General features: G+C 32.4%; 1 protein-coding gene and 1 long non-coding RNA gene across 2 annotated transcripts; one reads left to right on the top strand and one right to left on the bottom strand.

Annotated features, from left to right (window-relative positions):
• Positions 1–4942: 4942 nt before the first annotated feature.
• On the bottom strand, positions 4943–17513 carry LOC127702178 (uncharacterized). Its single transcript, XR_007982295.1, has 2 exons — positions 17310–17513; positions 4943–5181 (listed from the first exon to the last, which is right to left on the bottom strand). It is a non-coding gene; the product is annotated as an uncharacterized LOC127702178 (long non-coding RNA).
• Positions 17514–21627: 4114 nt separating this feature from the next.
• LOC127702146 (uncharacterized) lies at positions 21628–27124 on the top strand. The gene is made up of 7 exons (XM_052206249.1): positions 21628–21735; positions 22268–22444; positions 22839–22916; positions 23445–23633; positions 25241–25302; positions 25939–26623; positions 26863–27124. Exons 2-7 carry the CDS (start codon positions 22270–22272, stop codon positions 26940–26942), a joined length of 1269 nt encoding a protein of 422 aa, XP_052062209.1. The 5' UTR covers positions 21628–21735; positions 22268–22269; the 3' UTR covers positions 26943–27124.
• Positions 27125–27802: the final 678 nt, after the last annotated feature.

The raw sequence follows: 27802 nt of genomic DNA, 5'->3' as shown, positions 1-27802 counted from the left end.
GAATTTATTTGACGAATACTTAAATGGTCTAAATACTCGTATGGTCCGGCCCGTTAATAACCAAACGAGTATAATACTCATATGGTCCGACCATACGCGTATGGTCGGACCATATAGGTATACGCATATGGTCATGATCATACGCGTATGGTCCAAAACATGTACACTATACTCGGTGCGATTTAGATCATGACCTAAATATGGTATGGACACATGTCTGTGAAGACCATATGCTGACTTATTAATATATGTCCTGGTATATTCTGTTGCTGGGTTGCCGTATACCCACATCATTTTATTCATATACACAAATCATATCTTTCAGATGTGCAACTAGTCAGACAGAAACTGGTTACCCTTCCGAATCATCTCAGTTGAACCCAACGTAGTTCGCGTTGTTTACACTTTTTGTTTTTGTTTTGTTGTTTTCTCCTTGTATTTTACTAGTTTTATCATTGTGTTGTCTGTCCTTCGGCTTACGATATTTAATTGCCCACATAATATCTTTTTGCTGTCTGCCTGTTTTTCTTTTAGTTTTTATTATTTTATTTTGACAAGTTTTTTTATTTCAAATTGTCTCTCTTTTCTCTGCACCTATAACTGTTGTTCCACTTAGGCACGTAAAGAATGTGAGGGTTAACATATTTGAAGGCGCCAACCCTCTCTCTAACCTGGGACAGTGGTGTAACCGTACATCATAAGAACAAACTATAAAAATCAGTTGAAAAGGGCTTAGCTTACCCGATCGATACAAAGCAGAAAATCATTTAACAAAAACACAGACAGGACGTGTACTTAAAAAAAATATATAACAAAAATCTTACCTGTGATTTTTGATTTATAGCAACAACAAAAAACTAGGGACAAAGATCAAAATACAATTGTACAACTAGATTATATTTTCATTATGATTGTTCCTCTGTTCAAAAGATACTCCACGATAAATCCAGCTGTGTGATTGAAATGAAATTATTATTATGAAAACTGCGTACAGTTTAACATGGATAAATAGCTTGAAGCAATTTTAAGTGTAAAAAAAACAAGCGCAACAGATGAAAAATGTTAACCTAAATATTTATGTGTTTAATTTATCATCCCAGGAAAGGTTGTCTTTTTTCCACTCGCGACTATTTCGAACCTTTCCATCAGCTGCCGTCAAATAATATATCATAATATCTTGTCATATGCGGATCCTTTTTGTCCTCGTTATTTCTTTGCTTGTGGTAATATGTACTGTGTGACGTGTTGAATAGATAAGTAATTTTTTCTCGGAATTTATATGATCAGATGAATAATAACAGGCAGGATTTTACACAAATCTAAAAGATCTGGAAACGCCTTTGAAATATCACATTCTTTAATTAAAGGGGCACTAGCTGTCAAGTTCATGTTCACCGATTTGACTCAAATTCTCATATTTGATTTATAACAAAATAAAACATTTATCCAAATTATAAAAAGTCTAAAATAAACAATATACAGGGCATGGGCTCGATAAAATATAGCTTCGTTTCGTGTGTTTTCTTAGTCTAGACGCCATCTAATTAACTGTCGAGTTGACCCCTGAAGACCTCCGATTGCCATATAAGCGATATAAACATAAATAAAGATATAAATAGATAGCAGACGCGTGCATTTGGATTTTTCTAGGTCTGTTTAATTTCATAGTACAGATTAAAAATATATGTTAATCATCGTTTTTACCTGTATTAGAATGATTTTTTGTGGATCGAATCAGTCAATCAAATGATTTACCTTTGTTTCACTTTCAATGTTGACATTCTTTTTCTTTAAATAATTGAACACGCAATATGCATGCGGTATCCATCTCTAGCCAAGGGGTTAAATTGAAGTTCTCATGAATACGGATTCAATGAGGTCGAATTATTCACTTGCAAGTGAATAATTCATCAGCAATGTTTCTTAGCTTATTTTGACAAAATTGAACCATACTGGCTGCTAAAAGCGATATATTATTTCACTATTGCACTTTCATTAATGATTGAACATATAAAATCATATTTTATATTTTTTATATATCTCGTAGCTAGTGCCCCTTTTTAAGATTGGAAATAAACTAAAAAGTATGTAGCCAATTTTAACTAGTAGTTTCCTATACTACTTATATATTTTGTATAAGAAAGAGATGGACTAGTAATGACAGAACACGTGACGCATCTTATGTCAAAAGAAAAGTCATCCATATTGCTTATGTTCGTCAAATGTCTTCCTATAAAAGCAAAGGGCCACACATTGACAGTCACGCACAAACTGGGGGATGCTTTCTGTATTTGTTAGATTCAATTCAGATTTATTTTAAGGACCCATATGGGCAAAAATACTGCCATACCTAGTTCAAGCCATAGTAAATCGTTATGCAAGAATCAGAAAACAAAACTGATACTGATAGTTCAAACAGAATTCATAAATGAAAATTATAACAATCATGGAATCGTCCAATTTTGTATACCAGTCGGAAACAAGTTTTGAAAAACCTTTATCAATTCCTGTCCTATCTCCTGTCTCTAAGTTATTCATGTTTAATATCCGTTGTTCCAATAGAATATGTTTATCACCTGATAGTTAATTGGATGGATGGATGGATGGGTGGTTGGTAAACGTCTCGTGGAAATGCATATTCGTTACGAGAGTGTGTTAATGTGTCATAAAGGTTTTCACTTGGGGGGGGGGAAGGTAAACCGGATTCACGTGCTACTCAACAAGGTAACAGTTAATAAGAACACACGTGACGCTACCGGGACATATTATACTGAGTCCGAGCCTATCTATGTCACGGTTGCTCCTACTCCTAAAGGATGCCTGCTAACCGGGGAACCAGCAAATAGTAGTCTGCTCTTCGGTGGGGTTGTTGACTCTTTGACACATTCCCCATTTCCATTCTTAATTTTATTTTAGTTAGATGGAAATACGTTGACAATAAAATCAACAAACTGCGATGAAGTTTATAAAAAAAAACACTTGTTATAGATGAACTTTGAAATTTCCAATTTACAAAATGAAAAAAATATAACAACTAAAAAATAATTAATATTCAAGAAGTCGTATGCAAAATTAAGTAAAGGCTCAAAAGGGGAAGAATCAAATTTACCCATTTAATGGAGTCTATACTTGCTACAATGATCCATTGAGAGGATTATTTGTACACATGCGTACGATGGAGGTAACATCTTTCATTAGACAGGATGTGACATGGTATCTAAACATTCAGTACCTCAAAAACGTTCATATGGAAAGTATTTAATTTCCTATACTTTTATTGTCATGATAGAGACTATGAGTGAAGTTACATGGTATACAACTGATAATCCCCCTGACTCTCAGCAGAAGAACTAAATATCTATATGGTTGACATACTAGCTTTTTATGATGCCGAACATATAAGGCATTTCTGTCAATGGTAGTGGCACGTGCTGACTATTAATGTTGTTGGTAGACTATTTATGATGTTATAGAAAACTAGCTTTTTATAATTCCAGACTGGTGGTATACGGAATTTCTGTCGATAGTAGAGGCCTTTCGCGATCGTGCTGACACCGAAAAGTTTAAAGGTTCGCTTTTTTTAATTAAAAAGAAAGAAAAAGTAGTAGCAATACAAGATAGAATACAATTTGCATAATCTCAATGTCAATGGTTGCTGTCTGCCATATTTGATTTATGTTAATTCTTTAGTCATCTCATTCGAATTGTTTCAAATTTTGTAATGTCGGTATCATGTATATCCGACTACACAGTGTTGTCACGGAATAGAAGTTCCTTCATAATATAAGTTCCAAATGGAAACAATATTCTGGAATATTATTTCCACTGGAATAAATATTACAGTAAATGTTCCTAACGGAATAAATGGTATAGAATAATTGTTCCAACATGAACAGATATTATGACATTGTTTATAACAAAGTTTGCAGTGGAACTTCTTTTAGGCTGAACAAATATACATTGACAGTGTGTGTGTTGCTCGTTATTGAAGTCCGGACGGTGACCTATAGTTGCTAACATCACTATGCGTCATTTGGACTCTGGTGGATAGTTGTCTCAACGGTAGTCACACAGCATCTCATTATTATAAAATAATAACAATTTGTTTACGAGAAACATAATATTTACAGATAAGACGGTTGTATCTGTAACCTTACGAAAGATAGCCAAAAGATACCAAAGGGACATTCAAACTTATAAGTCGAAAATAAACTGACAACGTTATGGCAAAAAAAGAAAATACCAAAAGGCAACCAGTATACAAAACACAACAAAAAAAAAAACAAAGGACTGAGCAACACGTTACCCACCAAACACCGAGGGTGATCTCAGGTGCTCCTGAAGAGAAAGCAGATCCTGCTCCACATGTGGCTGCTGTAGTATTGCTCATGCAAGTACAAACCCGGTGATAAGTCTAATTCGGTAGATGACATTCGGTGAAAAGGAGGACGGGAATGTGGGTACGACGATTATAACATATCCGTCGTCTTCTGTTAAACAGTTAGGGGGAGGGTTGGCGCCTCCAAACATATTTAACCCCGCCACATTCTGTATGTGCCTGTCCCAATCAGGAGCCTGTAGTTCAGTGCTTGTTGTTGGTTCATGTCTGTCATATTTGTTTTTCGTAAAAAAAATTTTTTTTTATAAATTAAAGAAAGACCGTTAGTTTTCTCAATTGAATTTTTTTATATTTTTCATGTCGGTACCTTTTATAGCCGACTACTGGTATGCGGTATGGGGTTTTCTCATTGTTGAAGGCCGTACGGTTGCCTATAATTGCTTACATTAACTTCATTTGAACTTTGTGGATAGTTGTCTCATTGGCATACCACATCTCCTTATTTTTTTAAAAGATAACTTTTATGATAATGCAAGGTGCGATATTACTTCAATTTTGCCAATGAACAAAAACGCTCTGCCTGTAATTAACAATAGGAATATGTTATATCAAATTTCGTCTTTAATGAAGACGTTAAGCTGTCAATTGCAGTCCTGGTGTTTTTTCCATCACTTTTGAATGCCGAACAAAAGACAATGCATTCCGTAAACATAATTTCTCTATGCACTTCTTTTTATTTGCAGTGTCCTGCATTTTGCTACACATCGAACACAACATGTTTGTCAATTCAGCAACAATAACTTTATCTCTTTCTCTATCTTGGTTAGATTGTTTGCTTCTTTCTACAATAAGATACTTGTATTTATTAATGTTGAACAATCTTAATAATGTAATGATATATATTTATACAAAAAGAATAGCAGTGACGCTAACCCTGTCAACGTACTCGGTATCGCTGCTTTTGGATTTCATGCAATTTCCTAAGTTGTTTATATTCAAAATGGATTTACGAGATTTAAACATATGTCATATTGTCAGTTTGTAGATCTTGCTGATAATTGAGTTCAAAGGCCAATAAAATGTTCCGCAGTGCGCAGCTTGCTACGATCGCAGAGGTCGAACCCTCAACAGTTTGGGCAAGTATGGACACAACATTCAAGCTTGATACAGCTCTGAATTTGGATTCTGGTTAAATATTTGACACAGCATAGATTTATGACACAGAATGAATGTGGTCCAAGAACTTAAAAAATGGAAATTGGAAATTTACCTATTATAGTTCAATATCCAAAATCTAAATACATGGTTAGATTCAACATATCATAGAACCCCAAGAATTCAATTTTTGATTATATCAAACAAAGTTTAATTTTGGACTCTTTGGACCTCAAGGTGGACCAATTTAAAAACGAGCTCCGAAATCAAAAATATAAATACACGGTTAGAATCAGCATATTAAAGAACCCCAAGTATTCATGACTTTGAATTAAACCCCATTGAAATTGGTCAAGAAATAAGCAATTTTAACAAAGAATTCGAAAGGTATAGTTTTCGGCCCCTTTTTCCTAAACAGTTAGGGCCATAACCCCCCAAAATCCAACCCAACCTTCCTTTTTTGATATGGAACTTTGTGGTACAATTTCATATAGATCCATTGACTAATTCTCAAGTTATTGTCCGGAAACCAGAAAATCCTTGTTTTTTTCCCTTATTACTAAACAATTTGGGCCATAACCACCAAAATCAATCCCAATTTTCCTTTTGAAGTATGTTACAATTTTATAGAGATCCATACACTTATACACAAGTTATTGTTCTGAAACAAGCAAAATGCTTGTTTTTTTGCCCCTTATTCCTACGCAGTTGGGACAATAACCCAAAAATCAATCCCAATATTCCTTTTGTGGTATGGAACATTGTAGTACAATTTCATAGAGATCCGTAAAATTATACTCAAGTTATTGTCTGGAAACCAAATGTCTTCGGACGATGACGACGACATCGCCATACTATTATATGGCCGCAAATTTTTGGAAAACAAGTACATTGACCCCTCTTTTTAAAAATGACATTTGACTTGATTATGTATGAAGTTTATATGTACCAATTTTTATGTACACATCACGAATGATTTTTTTTAAATTAGATACATATATAGCAAAAAAATACGATTATTTTTCCTTAAATCACGAAAACTTGATAAAAAACGAAATATTTCCAAAGAAAAATTGCATACATTTAGAGCATACTTATGTTTAGAATATATTCTAAAAGTTTAAAAAAAAAACCCGCTTGTGTTTTTTTCAAACAAAGTCCAAGAAACCGACATTTTAGTGAATGTCAAAAATTCCGACCCCATCTATCTCTAAAAGTATAACACATGCAGGTATCGCTTTTTAACCTGTAAAACGAAAGGACATTAACATGTGATTTTTACATGTAAATTTGATTATTAGCTTCTGCAATGCAAGGATCAAAATGGACAGTCGAAAAACATATTTTGCATAAAGATTATTGCGAACCAAATGAAACTTTCCACAGATTCATCTCCTATTGTTCAATATATTTAAACTTTTGTCAGCTCTATTGTCCTATTGAATCAATGCAATAGCTATTGTTCTCTGTGTAGTTTATAAATTTCTTCAAAGAGAAATCTATCACTCATTGATTAATTTACCTGAGTAAAAAAATCATCTTCTAAATAGATGAAAATACATGTTTTAACTAAAAAAATGCATGTGATGTTGTATTTATTCAATATCAATAATATATTGTCAATCTGTTCAATATAAACACTGATTTAATCATAAAAAGTTGATTTCTGACAAAATTTTCAACATTGTTCCTATTTAAATTTGTTTTTTTGTGTGTTTGACAAATTAAAACTGGAAAATGACGATGTTTAAATTAAGGCCTTCTTAGTTGTCATCTGTAACTAAACAAAAATGCAAATTTTAATAGGAACAATGCTTAAAGTTTTGTCAGAAATCAACTTTTTATGATTAAATCAGTGTATATATTGAACAGATTGAAAATATATTATTGATATTGAATATGTATTTTCGTCTATTTAGAAGATATTTTTTACTCAGGTAAATTAATCAACGAGTGATAGATTTCTCTTAGAAGAAATTTAAAGGTCCCAGTGAATAAACTACACAGAGTGACAGAGAACAATAGCTAATGTATTTATTGAATGGGACAATAGATCTGAAAAAAAATTAAATAGATTGAACAATAATGGTTGACTCTGTGGAAAAGTTTCATTTGGTTCGCAATAACATAAGAATGTATGCCAAACGGCGGCTGACGACCTTACACCGAGACTATATAAAGATAATTCGTGCTGGATTTAAAGATCTGGACGAGGACTATCTCCATCCTAAGGATTTAAAGTCAATGTGTGTGAATGTGTGCAGAGTAAGAAAAACAAGAAAATCTTTGAACAGTAATCTGTCAACTACATTAGAATTAGATATATTGATGAGTCCAGAATTGAAAGAGAGAAATTTCAGTTTTTATTTGAGATGTGGGATAAATACGTTATAGAGAAAGTCCAAATAACTGTCCACAGGAATGGACAGTTATTTGGACTTTCGCTAACTTAAAATATACCTTAAATATTAAAAACGAATCTTCAGATTATAACATTTTAAAGAATTTTATTTAGTTTTGTAATGGTTTTCTTTTCATTTTCCCCGTGTTGTACCCAAGAATCCACAGGCAAAATTTAAGATCAAGCTGACCATCTACTCACTTAACGAAGTATTTATGAACAGTAGTTCATCAAAATGTTTTTTGTATAGATATATGATATCCAATTTTTCTTTGCAGTCATATTTATGTAAACCAATACCCGAAATTTACAAAAAGTGTATTGTTAAATTTAGATTGTCATCACATAATCTAGCTATAGAGAAGGGAAGGTATTCTAATGTAAAAGGAAACCTTAGAACCTGTACATTGTGTATTGATGATATTGAGGATGAAATGCATTTTATTTTATCATGTCCTTTATATTCAAATTTGCGTGACTGTTTGATAAAACCATATTATTGGCGTAAGCCATCTGTTTATAAACTTTTACAATTATTAAGCACTACTAATGTAAAAGACTTGTGCAACTTAGGAAAATGTATATTTAGAGCACTGAAGCTCAGAAATGACTGTTTTCAGTAAGTTGATTTGTAATTCATTTGTTACATATATTTGCTTTTTGGAATTATATTTATATGTATTTATTTTTTGTGTATTTAATACTTCTGTCTGTTTTGTCATGATCGTATATTTTTGTAATCTATATTTAGTATATATTTAATATATATTGATTATACATGTACCTATATGTTGTAAAACATTTGGTTAATAAAGAATTGAAATTGAATTGAATAATTACTATAAAAATATCTTGAATAAAGTTCATTCAGGTTTAACTTTTAAGTCATTGGATACGCACGTCTTTCTTGTAGTGGGATTGCAAGGATATTTATTTGTGTCTTTAAGTGGTATTTCGGGAGAGTAAAAAAAGCTAGTATGTATGCATATATGTTAATGGATTATATGTGTTTTTCGTTTGATAAGTATTGGATGTAGAATCGTTTGAGAAAAGTGAAATGGTACAACTAGAATGAATTTCCAGGTATGTAACACTCTAGTATAGGTTATTTAACTAATAACGGTGTGCTCGATTTAAAGTCATATCGGAAAACAAAAATAATTTCAAACCATTTTTTTCGATGAAATAAAATGAAACAAGAAAACAGTATTTCATGCACAACACAACATTTTGTCGTTCCCTTTGCTAATTACAACGAACAAAGCTTGTATTACTATTTTTTTTAAATAGCAATACAAGCAAACTGAAAGTATGTTTCATTTTCCCATATTATTAACCCGAATAATTCAGTCCCTCTCCGTGATCGACTCTCCCACTCGCGAGGGCCTGAATTCTTTATACAATAAAAACGCGTCACGAATCCAGGATTTTGATTGGTGCTCTCTGTGAGAGAGAGCCAATCAGCTAATAACTCAATGTTATCGAGATAGGTAAATCCCGAGCTAATTCCGAATGATTATTTGACGATTTTTTATTGACAAGGCCTTCGTAGAGCAGTGGAATATAACGACTGAATTATTCTGGTTACCATATTATCAGAAAGGAGGCAAAAAAGTTTTAGAAACAAAAATCCGCATGATTAAAAACATTTCTGGATTTCGTTTTGTATGTATTTAACTTAAGTGGACAACAGTTTACCTTTTAATTTCGTTTAAACATTTATTTCAAGATTAACGCGGTTTATTTGCACTGCCGATATAACTGTTATATTTGCCACTGGACATATAACAACACTGAATGAATTCGATTATGTTACGCGTTTCTGTTCGGAAAATTGATTAAAAACCCCGCCCAATATTTAACACAAGCCTTATTCAAATGTTATCCATACCCCCTCAAATTTTATTCATTAATACTATATTTAAATTATAACAACGAACAATCAAATAAAATACCGAATACGCCATTTTGACCATTTCAGTTTCTTGGACTTTTTATTTTATTATAAACCACAATATTATTGTAGAAACAATCCGAGTAATTTTTGTGTTTTTGATTTATATATATATTTAAATGCAACAAACGATTTTTGCTGTACAAAATCAAAATATTTCAAGGAAATGATATCTTAAACGGTAAACTTAAAATCTTTATGTGAAATATATTTTCTCTTAAGGTGCATTCACACGATACGATTTTCCATTCGATTTTCATTCGATTTTTACCTATGCACCTGCTTTCGACTAAAATCGTACCGTGTGAACACTAAAATCTGAAGTCGAATGTCAAGTCGAAACGTCGTTTTGAAATCGAAACGTACGCTATTTCCATTCGACTTTTTAACTGGAATCGGATCGTGTGAACGCCTAATCGACTAACTGATTTTTAGTCGATTGAAAAAATCAAGAAAATAATTCTAATCGACAATATTCCGACTTTCACATCATTCTAAACGTGTTTATTTCGTAAAGGGAACAGTGTCATCTTTTGTTCATGACATAAACCTTGCCACCGTTACACAAAGCCTTCGTAAGTCTACGTGTCATCGTACGTCCATCGTAAATAAATCGTAGGTTTTACAGCCGTTTCACAAAGCCGTCGTAAGTTAAGATGATCGTAAATAATACATAAATCCTGGCGTAACTTACTAGCTACTGCAATATTTAACTTTTAACTCATCTTATTTCCTTCCCGGTTTCCGTCTAGTCAATGTACTAAATTATATAGGCTTTCTATCACGTCCGCGTTCTGATATCTATTTATAATTATTTCACTTCAGGCACAGTGGTAATCGACAAAACGTTTAAAGGAGGATGTTTTATTATTCCCATTAAAAGAGCTCACAATGAACTTATTAATACAATGTATATCATTATTTTTTACAAATAATACACAAAAAAACAATATACATAGCTACAATAGTATATAAACATTAAAACGCCACAGTTTTTAAAATTAGAACTACACTTGTAGATAATATTTTTGTATCTACTTTTTTGGAAATAAAATTGTCCGCTTGTAGAGAAAAATAAATAAAAACTACATATTGAATATAACCACGTGGCCCGTCTGTATGCATGCAGATAGGTCTGCATAAATTAAATTAAATACAAAAGAAAACCTTAAACTGGTTGTGTATACACGTAAGACACCTCGGGTTTGGTGCCCCTGCCATAGTTAATTAATTCTATAAAGTATGCCATTATAGTGTTCTTCCAGATTGAAATAAACAATTAATTACCCCATAGGCGACAATGATAGCCTTTTCCGAGATACAGTCTATAGAAAGTTGATTTTTTAACGAAACCTTGCTAGAATTAAAGAAAAGTTATTAGGACAGTATTTTTTGGTCCAAAAAATAGAGGTTCGCGTAGCTTTTCTGAGCGTAATTTGTACTTATCTCCCATGTCTATCACTTTTGCACTTAAAAAAACGTGTCTCATCCTAGCGTTTAAAAGACATCTCAGTTCCGTTAGGGCTAAGGAAAATAATTTATTTGGCCTTTGGTATAATGCAGAATCCACGAAGGTTCTAATAACAAAAAATAACGGGCGCACATATCAACCAATCAGGATTAGCTGTACTATACGCCCATAAAATCTAATGTTTTTTTGTAACCTCCAAGCTTTAACAAAAGGCAGTTAACTTACCTTATGCAGCTTGAATGAAAAAATGAGCTCGTCAAACTATCTATAATTTTCTATATATTTAAAAAAACAAGAGGCTCTCAAGGGCCTGTATCGCTCACCTGTTATTCTTTTGCTTAAATCTTTCGTCAATGATTATTTTTGCTTTTCAATATATATTAATGAGTGGCTTAAAAATGCCATTTATATTTTCATTGTATCTGTCATATTTTCTTCAAAAGCAAATAAATGCATTTTACCCATATGTTCCATTTTAGCCATAGTGTCTATGTTTCTTGACGCACAAGGAAATAAAATACAAAATTTATACTAGATTCATTTGAGAAGATTTTTAAAGTTAAAAAACATAAACAACGGGTGTAACATTGTCCTTAAAGGGCAATAACTCCTTAAGGGGTCAATTGACAATTTTGGTCATATAAAAACTTTTTTGTAGATCTTACTTTGCTGAACATTTTTGCTGTTTACAGTTTATCTTTATCTTCAATAATATTCAAGATAATAACACAAAACTGCAAAATTTTCTTAAAATAACCAATTAAGTGGCAGCAATCCAACAATGTGTTGTTCGGTTTGTCTGAAAATTTCAGGGCTGATAGATCTTGACCTTTTGAATATTTTTACCGCGTGTCAGATTTGCTCTAAAAGCTTTTGTTTTTGAGATATAAACCAAAAACTGCATTTGACCCCTATGTTCTATTTTTAGCCTGGCGGCCATGTTTGTCGATGGATCAAAACTTCGGATATAATGCATAAACTAGATACCCTAAGGAACATTTAGTTAAAGTTTTAAGGTATTTGGCCCAGTAGTTTCAGAAGAGAAGATTTTTGAAATAGTTTTCGACGACAGACGACGCCGACGACGACGACAGACGCCAAGTGATGGCATAAGCTTACATGGGGCCCTTAGGGCCCCGGTGAGCTAAAAAACTTGCGGACAGGCATGCCCCAATTATGTGTATTAACATCTTACAGAATGTTAAAGCTGTACCTGGTATTTATTAAAATTTCACAAAAATCAAAATCCTATGGACATGCACACATATATGTTTTAATATAACGATTATCGAATACATTTATAATACGTCTAGCCGAGGTATTTTCTTTGATATAAGAATACACTAGATGATTTCCGCGAAATCGCGGTTAATTGGGTAAGTGTTGAAACAAAGAGTGTGGACACAGTAATAAGGTAGACACAATAAGGATTTGGATACGGCATTTAATTCTATTTTTTAAAAGAGATGAAAGTGAGGAACTTTATGCCAAAGATCCCATTAATCTCGGTTGGAAAATAAAAATATCAAATACCATAAGAAAAGTGTGGCAAAGTGTAATTTTCAGTAGTATTTTACCCTTTTAACTCTATAACCGTATGAGATATGTAAAATCCGTTGACATTTCCAAAAGGGATCAAAATGAATAACACAATGGAAAAAATTCCATCTAAATTGGATGAAAAATAAAATCTATACCACTTCCAGTGGCGGATCAAGAGGGGGGCCATTGACTGCCTTAGAGGACAGTCATGTATGCTTCAGTGATTCCCTATATAATCAACCAATTTTTTCCCACAAAAAGGGGGAGCGGGCCCCCTGCCCCACCCCCTAAATTCGCCTCTGGCTTCATCATGAATCAACCCCTCTTGTATCTCAGAAACCATTGACGATTCTCCAAATCAGAAAATTATGTCAAACTTTCTTAGCTCTTGGAAAAGTCGTGTCATTTAAAAAAAGTAACCTTCTTCATTTCGGGGTAAAACTTAATTAGATCCGGGAATTTGTGAACTGAGAGTATTGCTAGGGATCATTATAATACTGAAAAATCGAATTGACATTTATAAGGAGAACAAATCATTCTAGCTATTCCTAGTCCGATAATGTTTTGACGTGTGGCGATCTTGAATCCGAGTTGGCAATTTTTTTCAGGGATTGAAAGTCTCATATCCCTTTATTTATTCTAAATTTTCTAATTATGGTATTGCACAAGCTGGACTATATCATGGATTCGAAGACCTTTAACGTCATTTTATAAAAAGGTATTATTTTCCTATATTCATGCCACACTTAAACCCTACTTTAGTTCGCACATGTATATATAATTTAAAACAAGTTTGAAAAAAAAATAACAAATAATTATAAATACTTGTGAACATTATACATAAGAATATGTGGTTTAAGTGCCAAAGAGACAACTACGCATCCAAGTCACAGCGAATTTAAGCTAACAATTATAGGTCAAAGTACGGCCTTCGACACGGAGCCTTCTTTAGCTCACACAAAACAGCAACTTTAAAGGGTCCCAAAATTACCAGTGTACAACAATTCAAACAGTAAAACTAACGGTCTAATCTTTAATTTACAAAACGAGAAACAAGAAACATTTATGAAACTCACAAACAAACGACATTCACTGACCAACAGGCTCCTGACTTGGGACAGGTGCATATTATAAGTTATATGGTTCGCTACTGACCCCCTACGGATCCATAGAGGGTTAGTAAAATCCATAGGGGGTGAGGCCGAATGCCGAATCTCCTATGGATTTTATTCACCCTCTATGTTCCGTAGGGGTCAGTAGTTAACCGTATAACGAATTTATCGCCCGCGAGACTTTTTTCCGTTGTGTTTTGTAGAGAAATAAACAATAAAACACAACAACATTAATAGATGACGTCACTATTAACAGTAGACGTGACGTCATGAACCCCCTATGAAATTTACTAACCCCCTACGGATCCATAGGGGGTCACTACGTGACGGCGTTAAACCAATTTCAACGTGATAATTTACCGGCGGTGCGATAAAATATAGCAAGTTTTGAACGTTTTAGGTGTAATACCACCATTGATTTTCCCCTATTAGTCTTTGTTAAATTTGCACTTTTCAAAAAAATTATCTGCATAATTTATCTTTGTTTCAAATATAGAAATACTTGGCATGAGTAAAGTTTTATCCTGTCCAGTACAGTAGAAAAAAATTTACATAACATTTCATTGCATATAAGAAAATAACCATCACTGGAAGTTAACCAATCAAATTTTCCCCCATTTTTAACCTGTGTACAAGCTTTAGTAACCATGTAACCTCAAGTTTCCAAAATATTCTATAGAAACCCCAAATAAAAAAACAATGGTGCTTTGAAATACCCAAGAAATATGCTTATGACCCAGATATGTTTTACTGCAATGAAATGTAGGATCAATTACCTACAACTGTCAAATTCAAGGGAATATTTTTTCCGACCTATTTTCGTATGACGTACTATGATTTGGTGGTATTACACCTTAACAGGCGCCAACCCTCGCCCTTACCTAAAAAGTAGTATATGTATGACATTTCAACACGAAAAAAAGCACTATAAAATATTAATTGAATATAGTGGCTTAAGGTGGTACCCAACACCTTGACTAATATTAATTTGGCTCGTTTAATTTTCATAAAATTTTGACAAAATGTTTACCTGACCCTTTGACAAAAATATAAAAATTTCAAAAAATTTGAACCAACCACTTTATCAGAAAAATTTCTTTGGTTATATAGCAGTTTGACAAACACTAATTTTGATCATTGAGAAGCTTAATATTTCCTTAACAATACAACGTAATTAAAACGTTTAGCTGATTTTTACAGAGTTATCTCCCTGTAGTGTTAGGTACCACCTTAACTCTATCAAAAAGACGTGAATTACACAAAAACATGTGCATATAAAACAAAGACGTACATGTAGTAATAAATCAAGACGCATGAAGCAACTGTTATCTGTTTAGAGAGTTCCATTCTTTAATAGTATTGAATTCTCTATTAGATCTATATTTTAATAAAAGTTTCATATCTTGAATATTGAAAACGGGTTTATCTACTTGCATTAATATTGATGTAAAAATATCCGGTTCGGTTTTTTTCTAGATATGAAAAAAAAACCAACTCTGTTACACTTAAACAATTCAGTGAAAAATTAAAAGTGTCACATGGTGCCTCCTTATGTCGTCTGAATTGCAATGTATGTATTTTTTCTGTAATTTATATATTCGCCATCCGTAATAATTATTTATATGTTTATTTGGCATGCCATACTCGACAGAAGTGCGTACGTGAAAGAAATCACTCTTCACCAAAAACTTCAACGGATATTACATTTCACGCACGGAGGTTACATTTCGACTATTTCGTCTTTTATAAAACATAATACGTCTATCTGAAGAGAGAAGTATTAGAATTAAATGTTGACACCGATATCAATCTGTTGGGTGTAGAATTCATTTTCAAAATTAGTGTTTGTTTAAAAAACAGAGTCTGAGATTACATGCTGAACAATTTTTTGCATTTTTCACCTTTGTTTCAAGACTGATAATTTGGAATAAATGACCATTGATATAAACAAAATTATTTAAGGTAAACTTATAACTCATATCACACTCTATATTGTGCTAAATATTTTGTCAAGCTTGGGTCTTTAATCCGTTCACGGAAATTACAGGTTTACGAAGAAAACATTATTACGGCCAGTACGATCACTATAGTAGTGCAATATGTACTTAACTTAATAAAAATAAAGAAACATAAAATCTCATATAAAAGTATAAAAAGCTACATTTATAAAAAAACTGGGCTGGATGGAATCATATTTTGGAGGAATAGTCCTTGGAAACGGGTTTTAACATTCATTAGACTTCAAATGACAATTTTTATTTAGCTTTTTTTTCAGTTGTCAAATTTTTTCAGTTTGAATTTTTTTTTAAATTCTTTTCTTGACTTCTGTGAATCAGATGAGCGATTACAGGCTCCTTGGAGCCTCTGGTAAAAAATCATTAACCAATCACCAATCAATAATTCAATAATATTTGTTTAAATTTTAATAATATAATTGCCGATTACATGCCGTATAGATAATGTCGGAAGTTGCTGCGTTTAGAAAAATAAAAGCACTTGTTCAAATCTGCTCAAAATCGAATGGAAAATCGTATCGTGTGAACAGAACGCTGTACGATTTACCTGTGCGACGGTATCAAGTCGGATGGAAAATCGAACGGAAAATCTTATCATGTAAACGCACCTTAACTTTCATTATTGAATACAATAGAATTCACTGACTCACAACACATAGTTAACACATTTGATATTTTGTAGATGCACAGAAGAGGAATGGGACTCAATGGAAAATATTCGTTTTTACCCACTTGGATATTATCCTTGACAAAAATTCAGCCAAGATTTGCATCGGAAAACAAATTGTGGATTATATTGTTGAATTTTAGTGAATACGATACTATATTTTACAAGATGGAATTACCACTCGCAAGTAAAAGCTGTTTGTTAAAAATGGATATTTAGTGTTCATTGTATTACTAAGATCCCAATTTTAAAAAATCCAGTATCAGTCGTTATAGTAAGATTTCATCTTCATTCAATATCGCGTTACGTCCTCTAGAATTATTCCCATGGGTGAACACTTTTTAAGAAAGTGCCCATGGAAATATCCAAAGGGCAAAACGTCCGGATGAATGAAGACGAACAATAGAAAATAACTCTCCATTCCTGAAAAATAATGGAGAGTTTGAACAAAAGATTTACGTCACAGGTGTATTTTTAACAGTCAGAACAGATAACGCAAGCCAAGATTTGAATAAAATATTTATGATTTTTCTTTTTAAAAGAAAGTCTATGTGCATGTTTTAGTAAAACTTAGCCGCTGAAGTATAAAAATATAATTCATCTTTTTTTGTTAAACTTTTCGTTAAAAAGAAATATTTCGCAATAGTTCTTACCTGTATATTTTTGCGAATAGCATAAGACTAATAACAAAGATACAAATACCAGCCTATAACATGACAGAATTCTCATTTTGATAGTTCTTCTGTTCACAACATTATCGAAGGTAGATCTAGTTATTTGATTGAATAGAAATTTGTTATGAAAATTACGTATAGTTTAACACTTTTAAATAGCTTGAGGCAATTAAAAGTTCAATGTCAAAAACAAGCCAATCAGGTAGAAATATAAAACCTGAATATTTACGTGTTTCACTGATCATCCTAGCAAAAATTGCAAGGGCATGATTTTAACTGAGCATAAAACGAGGTCATTCAAGGATTAACTTGTATTGAAGTTTTGGGACGGTTCTGAATTTAGCCATCCAACACTTTTACCTTTATTAATTGGTTATTATTGTTTCCTTATGTCTTTTCTATTCGGAGCCAGAACAAATAAGCATTAACTCCAATTGATAGCTTCTGCAAAGTTGGTTGACATGAATGGTCAATGGATTTTGAGTGCCACTGACATAAGATGGTATGCTAGAGAGCCTGAGGGGCAGATATTTTATCCTACAAAAGCCCTCCTAAAGACCCTAAAAATGTTTTTGAAAGCACCCCCCTAAACGAGACATTAAATATGATTCTACCATTCTTCATATTTATACATCTCGCAAAGTATGGATTTTTCAGGAAGGTAGAAGTCAATGTGACCATATTTCTATACTACAGTCAATCTTTAGATGTAAAAAACTTCATTACCTCTGTCCGATTAAATTTTGAATAGATGATACAGTAGTTTCAAACATTTTTATAAAGATAGATATAAAGACGTCCCCCCTCATTGAATAATTCGGAGTTTGGTGACTGTCAATAAACTCATCATCATGATCATAGATATCAGGATTAAATTTTTGTATGCTAGACGCGCGTTTAGTCTATAAAAGACTCACCAGTGACGTTCGAATCAAAAAAGTTAAAACGGTGAAATAAAGTGCGAAGAGCATCGAGGATCCGAAATTCCGATAGGGTTTTCTAATTACATCTTAGGTAATCAATTCGATTCCATAATACTTAAAATAAAGAATACCACAGATACAGTTATGTCTGCCTCATATCTTGACTTACGTCTTGAAATTGACAACGAGAGTCAACACATTACGACAAAAAGGATGATTCCCCAACTATGAACTTTCCATTTCCATGTAGCAACATTCCAGCAGCGCCTGCAATATGGAGTGCATATCTCTCAGTTGATACGACTTTCAAGAGCTTTGGTTTCTTACATGATGTTATGTCCTTGATAGAGGGTTGCTGCTTACGATGAAGCTATTGGTCCAAGGGTTACATATGGTAAATTTGAAGTCATCCCTTCGAAACTTTTACGGACGCCACCATGAGTTAGTTGACAGCATTGGAATATCTGTGTCACATATGCCCACGTATATGTTCCAATTGTCGTAAACACAATTATGTTCTCTTTTCATCGATTGTGAAATAATCGAATGAGACTCATCACCGATTTTTTACTTACCGCGAGCGACATCACGGGTGCCATTAGCGGAACAATATCTGCTTACCCTTCCGGAGCACCTGAGATCACCCCCAGTTTTTGGTTGGGTTCAATTTGTAGAGTCTTTGGTTTCCTATGCAGCATTTTTTTAAATTGTTTGTCTTTTCGTTGTCTTCTATTTGTTGCCATGGCATTGACAATTTGTCTTCTACTTATGAGTAAGTTGTCCCCCTTGGTATCTTCTGTCTATTTTTTATTGCAATAAGCACAATAATGCCATAGCATATCTAAATAATAACATTGCATGATTGATAACAACAAAAAATCTTTTTGGTTTTCCTGTAAGTGACTTGAACCAGTAGTCCACCTAATAAGACGATATGATAAACTGAAGCTGTTCATTGTCATACTGAATACTCCTTCTCTGAGCTTTAGTGTCTCTAATTGTTCTCAAACTTTTTTTTTCACTTCCCACAAATTCACGTGTATTTTTACAGTTTAATTATATTTTGTAAAGAAGAAGGAGAAAAGGGCGATCAAAAACTGTAGACAAAGACAAACCGACATTGCTATGGCCAAAAAGAAACTGACGAAACCACACTAAACAGTATTAAGGGTAATACTAGTATATACTACTAATCAATATAGAAACCTTGCATGGACAGGCTAAAAAAGATCAGAAATTTATAATGTACACCGTTCACTCGCATTATAAAGACTAATACAAGATTTTGTGTATTTCTATTGAGAGAAGAAAAAAAAAACATAACAGATAAAGCAAGTAAAAAAGATTTGCATATGGTGTAATTTTGTCTTGTAATACGTCAATTGTAAATCTTATAAAACAAATCAACGTGTTATTTAAGATAAAAGACTTTTCGATAGAATATTTTAAGAAAATGGTCATGAATCTAAACTCTACATCTTTCCATTTTTTCACTCATGACTATTTCAAACTTTTCCTATAGGTTCTGTCAAATAATAAATCATAATTTGGCTAGTCATATGCGGATCCTTTTTGTGCTTGTTATTTCTTTGTCTGTGGTCATATGTACTGTGTGACATGTATTTATTATGAATAAGTATTTTATTTCTCAGAATTTATATGATCAGATAATAATGACCAGGATTTTAAAAGATCTGGAAACGCCTTTGAAATATCTTATTCATTACGAATGGAAATATTCGAGTTTTCAGTAAATTTTATTTAAATTTTTCCTTCCTTTACTACTTACATGTTTTGTTAACGAAAGAGAATAACTAGTATACGATAGAGCACGTGATGCATCTAGAGGAAGATTTCTGCATTTTTTTTAGATTCAATTAAGATTCATTTTAAGGACCCACATTGGCAAAAAAGTTGCCATACCAAGTTTGAACCATAACAGAGTTAATATCATGAAAACGTAACTTTCTTAGTTGTTATAGCCAAATATGATAATATCCAATTTGTTAAATTGTATAAGAACATAAATTTCCCGTTTCTCCAAAATTATATAATAAACGTTAACCTCCCATTGATTCTTATTTGATCATAATTCATTAGAGATTTGTTCTATAAAAAAAATATAAATGATTCATTTGTTTTAACCTTGTATTGATAAAGAGAGTGCTTCATCTGGATATTTAGATATTTATGAGACATTATTTATCGAGATACACAGCTAAATGCATTGCAATATTGATATTAATCTAAATAGTAATTCATACTGTTTCGACCAAGTTTCACGAGAATGCATTTGAAATATTTCGTCACAATACTTTCATTTGCAGGGCATGTGGTATCCTGTAAACAAAGTGCCTTGATGTTGATGTCCCATGTCAGTTGTCACCGTTTGATGAAATACTTAACATATCATATTTTATTTTTTTACTGTTTTTAGAGTGTGTAAAGATTTGAACAAGCTTTCAATAGCTACGAGTACTCTAAGATCAGCCGGTACTTTGTGTTTTCTTTGTAAGTTTTTTTTTAATTCTAATTCTGGCAGATCTGACGAATCAAGCCTTTCACAACTGAATTTTTGATATATGTATGTGTAGTTTGTTCTTATGTTGTGTTGTTACATTATTGAACCAGGTTATGACCTGGATGATTGAACGCTCACAAACATGTTTAACCCGTTACAACCTGCAAATGCCTGTCCAAAGTCCGGAGCCTGTAATTTAGTGTTTGTTGTTGGTTGCTGTCTTACTTGTAAATTTGTTTTTCGTTTATTGTTTGTAGCATAAATCATGTTTACTTTTTCTTTTGAATTGTTTCACATTTTGTCATACCTGAGCCTTTTATAGCTTACTGTAGTTATTGTTAATTGTTGAACGCACCATAGTTGTTCTTTGATCTCTGGTGGATGGTTGTCTCGTTGGCAATCATACCACATCTCCTTATTTCTTTATGACATAATTTTGACCTACTTTTGAATACAAAGGTGCGTTGATTATTCCGGCGAGAACCACCGATGATTCTTGTGTAGAAGGAACTCGCGTCTGGCGTACACAATTATCTTATATGAGTTTTTGCACATCACCAAGAACGTTTAAGCAGGAACATATATATTGTTAGATATATACTGTTCCCAGGTTTAATATAATTTTGACGGATATTTTTGTTGTTGAGTCGCTGTCTGGTTGTCGTAAGCCCTAAATCTCTATTTATAAATATTATATTTTAGAAGTTAATCAAGGCATTAAAAGTTTTATACTACTAACTGTACAATTGTTAGTAATTTGGAATATTATGATCTTAGTGGGGATCGAAAAACCGGAAGTGTTTGGTGGCTAATAACAATGATGACGACGTCACAGTTTAATCGATAACTACCGTTTTTACGTCGTCGTCGAGGAAAAAATCTCAGCGATTTTTAGACAGTCGAAGAAGTATTCCATTCTTGTATATAAAACAGAATCGAAGAGAATACTTAGTCAAGCAAGGTAAGAAAACATAACTACACTTTTCAAATATTATTGTATGAAATGTGTGTATATATATTACCTATTTATTATTCTTAAAAATTCTTATATTCTTCACATAAACTCTTGGGTTTGTATAAATGCGGAGGAAAGGAGAATTTAGAAAACACTAAAAATTTTCATATGATGTTACATTGAAAAGAATTGTGGACTTTAAGTTAAATTTTTTTGTACCGTTAATATTTTAGTGTTGTCCATACACTGAAATTATTAATGCTAAATCAGTAATTATTATTTAATTGTATTCCATCCGAAGACAATAAGAAAGTTAAGCAATAGTTTAAACAGAGAAACGACACGAATTGATGTCAAAGTTGTTCATTGCGTTATACACGTGATCCAGCGTGTACATTCGCTGTAGCCTACACGTTTTCCAACAATAAACAGAACCGAACTTTAAAAAAAAAGAAAATATAGGGGAAGGATCTTGTTTCATTTACATATATCTTACATCTCCTTTATTCATTTCACACTTGTTAAACCACTATTGTAGCTATGAGTGACGTGGAAAATCCGTTCCAGCAGTTAGAGGCTGCAAAAAAGCAGCTTATTATGGAGTTTAAAGAAAATGCAAAGTCCGCTCAAGAATTAGAATTTTGGAATAGAATGGAAATTGTAAGAGAGAATTATCGACAGTTACAAGAGGACAGTTCATCAGAAGATACGACAGGTGTGTTAAGTAAATGTAAGGTCTTTGTTAGTAAGGGAAAAGGAGGTAATGCATTAGTTCAAGGACCTGTAAATGTGAAGCTCTTTATTTGATCATACCACAGATTTTGAATTTGTTTTTGAAAAAATGCTGACATTCTTTTGCAGAAATCGGATAGAATTAAATATCAAAAAGGCAATTTTAATTTCAACAATTTACTCACAAATGTCGTGCCTGTCCGTTTTCGGTCGTCATTATTTTCCTAGAAGTACTTGTATTTTCTACTTTTACGGGGTTTTTCTCACTTTTATTTGATGATATACTATTTTTTAATGAAACTTATTTTAGACGCACAGATATATGATGTATACGTATATTATTTGAAAATTTTGTTTTTATATCAAAAATATAACAGATGAAGAGCAAGTAGATGAAGAAAATCTGAATACAGACCAGAAAACAAATGAAAAAGTACCAGATACAGCTTCAGATGGTATGTACACAATACTTTAACATGAGCAATGTGAGTTATGTTAACAACGCTGAATTTCAGGTGTAGAGCAGCAATAAAGGCGCTAATCCTTAGCTTTTGTTTTATTATATGCATGTAGTGATTTTGTGTCATGAATTGATACACCATATCATTTTTTCCATAACATTACCTGCATTGAAAGGCATGAGTGACCCGTTTAAAGGGTATTATAATATATATTATTTTTGCGGTTTTGTTTGATAGAATATTGTTCTGTTTCTTTGTTTCTTTTTACTTTGAGGTTTGTCAAACTACTTTTCCCTCATAACTCCAAAGTCTTTTTTTTCTAAAATAAGAGTCGGAAGATACCAAAAATTACTACACAAATTCATTTCATTTTAATAAACCAAAAAAAATATGGCAAAAATAACAAACGAATGAGTCTCGAATAACTATATAAAAAAACTAAATACTAAGCAACCGGTTTTTGTGTACTCCTTGTGTTTGTTTTATGTTTAAAATCATATCATATACATTTTTTTATATTAGAAGAAACAACACAAAAGAAGTCAGCTGCCGGCGAAAGAAAAGACGAAGAAAAGGGTTTAAAAGAACATACAGTAACATTCCAAATACCTGAGATGGAACATGGAGCAGGGGGTGATACATCTTTGCCTCAAAAGAAATTTATATTCCAGAATGATAGCATGGAGCAGGACTTCAGTCATAACGCTACCAGTAAGTAAAATAAACAAACAATAACAATTTATATAATACGGGTGGAGTGAATAACAGGAATAACAGACAAATTTGAAGAACACGTAAACACCATTCTATTTCAATGTCGAATGGTATGCTTTAATTTCAAGTGGTAACTTTAATTTTATCATGTACTCAATTCTTCATTTGAATTTTTCTGTTATTGGTATTTTTGTAAGATAAGCTCAATTAGTCTTATGTATGCCACTGTCCAACTTGAGATATTGTGTTTCCCTTTGTCCGCCTGTTTGTCATAAAAATATGTGAAAATTTGCAAGAAATGAAAATCCTATACATTTTATTTCCAGTTGGAAAATAATTCGAAATATTTACTGGATTGTTGCTAATTATAGTTTAACTGTTAGTCGGTCTTATTCTGCCTAATTGACTTTCAAAAACTTTGCTTTCAAGTAGTATACTTTAAAAGACGGAAACGAGGCCGATTCTGTTTCGGTTGCCGATTGATATTTGACTTGAAATTGAAAGTTAATTGTTTCTGAATTTCATTCAACTATTTTCATATAACGTTGAATTTAGAGATTTAGAGATCTTTTTGTGGATGAACAATACGTGTGTTAAATTACGTTTCTGATTAACATGAAAAACAATGGAACCATTTGAGATGATAATACCTGTTTTCATTTTTTTGAAAGTAAAAATCCTTTCGTTCATTGTTTTTTTGTGCTTCGTGTCGATCAGATGAGTCCAGTCCTTTTTAAGGATGTTTGCTCTTCTGTTTCAAAATAACAAGCTTTTCAAAAGACTATTATAAATTGATAGAATATAAATAAGAGAACTCAAAAAATGGAAATAAATTATAGGTTCGTGTCCTTGTTTCTGCTATATAATCAATTGAAAATTTGGCGGGAAATGATTCTCTCTAGATTTTTCATACATTTAACATTAACACCTTTTTTCTTTCAAAAACAATGAAAAATAACAAGGATTTCATAAGATTTTCAAAAATGGAGTTTTAAACTATATGTTATAATATTAGGAAAAGAAAAGTAGGAGTTAGCAGACAAATTTTTTTATTGGCACTACATGGATAAAACTAGACGATTCCGAATATCAGACAAAAAGTCAAAAACAAGAGTAGCGAACATCCTTAACTGTTTTAACAGTTTGTTCTTATGATGTGTTGTTATGCTGTTACATCACTGTCAAATGTAGGGGAGGATTGATCGCTCACAAATTTGTTTGACCCCTCCACATTCTTTATGTGTCTGTAATTCAGTGGTTGTCGTTGTTTTCCGTCTGCCACATTTGTATTTCGTTTACTTTTTAGCATAAATCGTACCGTTTGTTTACTCGTCTGTATTATTTCACGTTTAATCATAGGTTTGGCTTTTATATCTTACAATACAGTATGGGGTTGCTCATTGTGAAGATCGTACGCCTAGGACCTATAGCTGCTCACATCCACGTCTTTTGGCCCCTGGTGGATAGTAGTCTCCTTGACAATCTAACCGCTTCTCTTTTTTCCAATGTGATATCTTAAATGATACCTAAGTATCTAAAAGACCGAACCAAAATAAAAAATGTCCATGTTGAAACCTTTTTACTTATTGTTGTATTTTTTTAAGGATGTGAATCCCTGATCAATTTTTTTGAAAACAAAGATAGCAATGGACTGGGAGCTTTACAGGTACGTAATATGTTGATAATAGATGTGTGCTTGGGTCAATGAGACATCAATCCCAAAACAAAATAAAACAAACTAATGGGTTGCTCATTATTGAAGGCCCTACAGTGCCGTATAATTGTTTACATCTTTGCTCTTTCGTCTCTGATGGATAGTTGTTGCATATGCAATCATGCTACATCTCCTTATTTATAAGAAGCAACGTACAAGGCAATTTTCAATACGGAATTATATGAAATTATCAAAAAATGTTTCTAAATCGGCCTCGGTCTAGATTAGTTAATGAACTCAATAGAGACTACCAAAGATCTGTTATCAACACCCAAAATATTGTAGAAGTGTCAAGTCTATGTTCATGCTGAAGAAAATTATGCTACTGAATACTAGTACTTTTTTTACTTTTATATATTTTATCCTTTAAGTTACACATATTTGTGTGCTATCATGCGAACATTTTGATATCATTCTAGTTTCTATATGCATGTATATCATTCTTTTTCAATAAAGTCAAATTATTATACAACTGTTCAAGATTGTTATTTACATGTTAGTCTATAATGAAAACGTTGCATTATTCTTGATACTTCATTAAGTTAGTAACAAATCAGTGATGGATGTCTAAACCTTTATTGATTTCAGTTGACAGAAGAAAAACTTGAAATAGTTGAACAGGATTACAAAAAAGTATCTGCTGAAAAGGTCAATGGTCACAAGGTTGGAATCAAAGATCTCTTCAAAGCAGCAAAGAAAACAGCAAAACTGGAAGCAAAGGAATCTGAGAAGAAAAGAAAACTAAAAGAAACAGAATCAAAGAAGAAACGAAAAATGGAAGCCCGGGAGTCTGAGAAGAAAAGAAAACTAGAAGAAAAAGAATCAAAAAAGAAAATGAAAATGGAGGCTCGAGAATCTAAGGAGGAAAGAACAAGAGAAGAAAAGGAATTGAAGAAGAAAAGGAAAATTGAAATAAAGAAAGCTAAGCAGCAAAAGAAGCTTGAAAAAGGTGTATCGAATGAAAAGGGGAACTTAAAAGAAAACGAGTCCAAGGAAAAAGGGAAAGGAGAAACAAAATCATCCAAGGAAAAAATGATATCGGACGCTAAACAATCTAAGCAGAAAAAAGAAACCGAGCAAAATGAATCTAAGGAAAAAAGGAAACCAGAAACAAAAGACAAAAAAGAGAAAGAAGAACATAAATCTATCAAGGAAAAAAATAATAGAATAGTTGAAGCCAGTGAATTTGACGGGAAGCGCAAGCCTGGAGCAAAAGAAACTAAGCAAAACGGAAAACTTAAATCAAAGGAATTTAAAGAAAAAATGGTTACAGGTAATATATAAAACAGTTGCATGTGGTATTCTAAATTGCATTTCTGAAATAGTTATTACTTTGAATAACATTGCCACCAATTACGGCTATTTTCAAATCGACTTCAAATGATATATATAATGCATGATAGTTTATTTCAAATATTAATGACTAATTATCGAGGAATATTTTTGTTATAAATAAGAAAACGGATTACTATCCATTGCTGTTAATACTTATTTTCTATATTTATTTTGTAGGGGAAACAAAACCAGTGACTAAACCTAAGCTGATCGATTTTGTCAGAAGCCTTGTTGGATTCATTCGGATCAAATATTAAAACCTTCAGTCAAAGCCTGCTACAATTATATGTGTTGAACAGTTTCATTCGTAGTGTCTCTGCATTTGTTTATTTATGATTTTTTTTATTTCCTGCATATGTTTATTTATGATTTTTTTTATTTCCTGCATTTGTTTATTTATGTTTTTTTTTCCTATGAGATTTTTTGAAATAAAGATATCTACATCTTTTGCGTTTATGACTCGTGAATCTCGAGAAGAGCAGTGAATGCTTTACAGGATCGGAGATGCAATCGGCTCCAAGTCCAGTTAGGTGTAGAGTTAATGTGTCATCATCTCTTGTTTGTCTGATTTTACCTAAACAAGCAATATCTGAAATGAAATTTAAAATTCCAACCGTCATTTTTTTTGGGAAATACTTGTTATTTCGAGGCAACAATGATGTTAATTAAAAATGACGCTTCAATCATGCCGCAGAGGTTTCTTATGGGAAATCATAGTACTTTTCAAGTTTTCTCCGACACTACATGACCATGCAGTTAAAGCCAAATTTCGCAGAAATAATGTACGGAAGGTCTTTATGAAAACTTCTGATTTGGAAATTTTGTTCAGTTCAGATGAAGTGATCTGAAATCTACAAAAAAAACCAATAATAGAAATAAAATAAAACAACCATACAACATATCCCCCAAAATAATGAATGCTGAAACGTTCAATTACTATTGAAATAAAGGTGGGTAAATACGTTCTTTTATTGGATTTGACAGTGGTCCTTTCTTAACAAGTTGAGTCTATTGCAATAGTGCCAACCATGCTAGTTTTGTCTATTGTTCTTGCAATAACTAAGAACCCTACTAATTCCGGTCGATTATGAGGTCCTCTTGTTAACATAGTTTTTCA

This window comes from Mytilus californianus, unplaced genomic scaffold (genome assembly GCF_021869535.1).
Source record: "Mytilus californianus isolate M0D057914Y unplaced genomic scaffold, xbMytCali1.0.p SCAF_5, whole genome shotgun sequence".
NCBI lineage: Eukaryota > Metazoa > Mollusca > Bivalvia > Mytilida > Mytilidae > Mytilus > Mytilus californianus.
The sequence above is the reverse complement of the archived record's forward strand: the minus strand, read 5'-3'. Positions and strand labels throughout refer to the sequence as shown.

Bases quoted from the DNA above. Each gene is read 5' to 3' on its own strand.
- LOC127702146 (XM_052206249.1), top strand. From the start codon at position 22,270: ATGAGTGACGTGGAAAATCCGTTCCAGCAGTTAGAGGCTGCAAAAAAG. The intron at 22,917-23,444 runs GTATGTACACAA...TTTTTATATTAG, and splicing joins ACCAGATACAGCTTCAGATG to AAGAAACAACACAAAAGAAG. The intron at 23,634-25,240 runs GTAAGTAAAATA...TATTTTTTTAAG, and splicing joins CTTCAGTCATAACGCTACCA to GATGTGAATCCCTGATCAAT.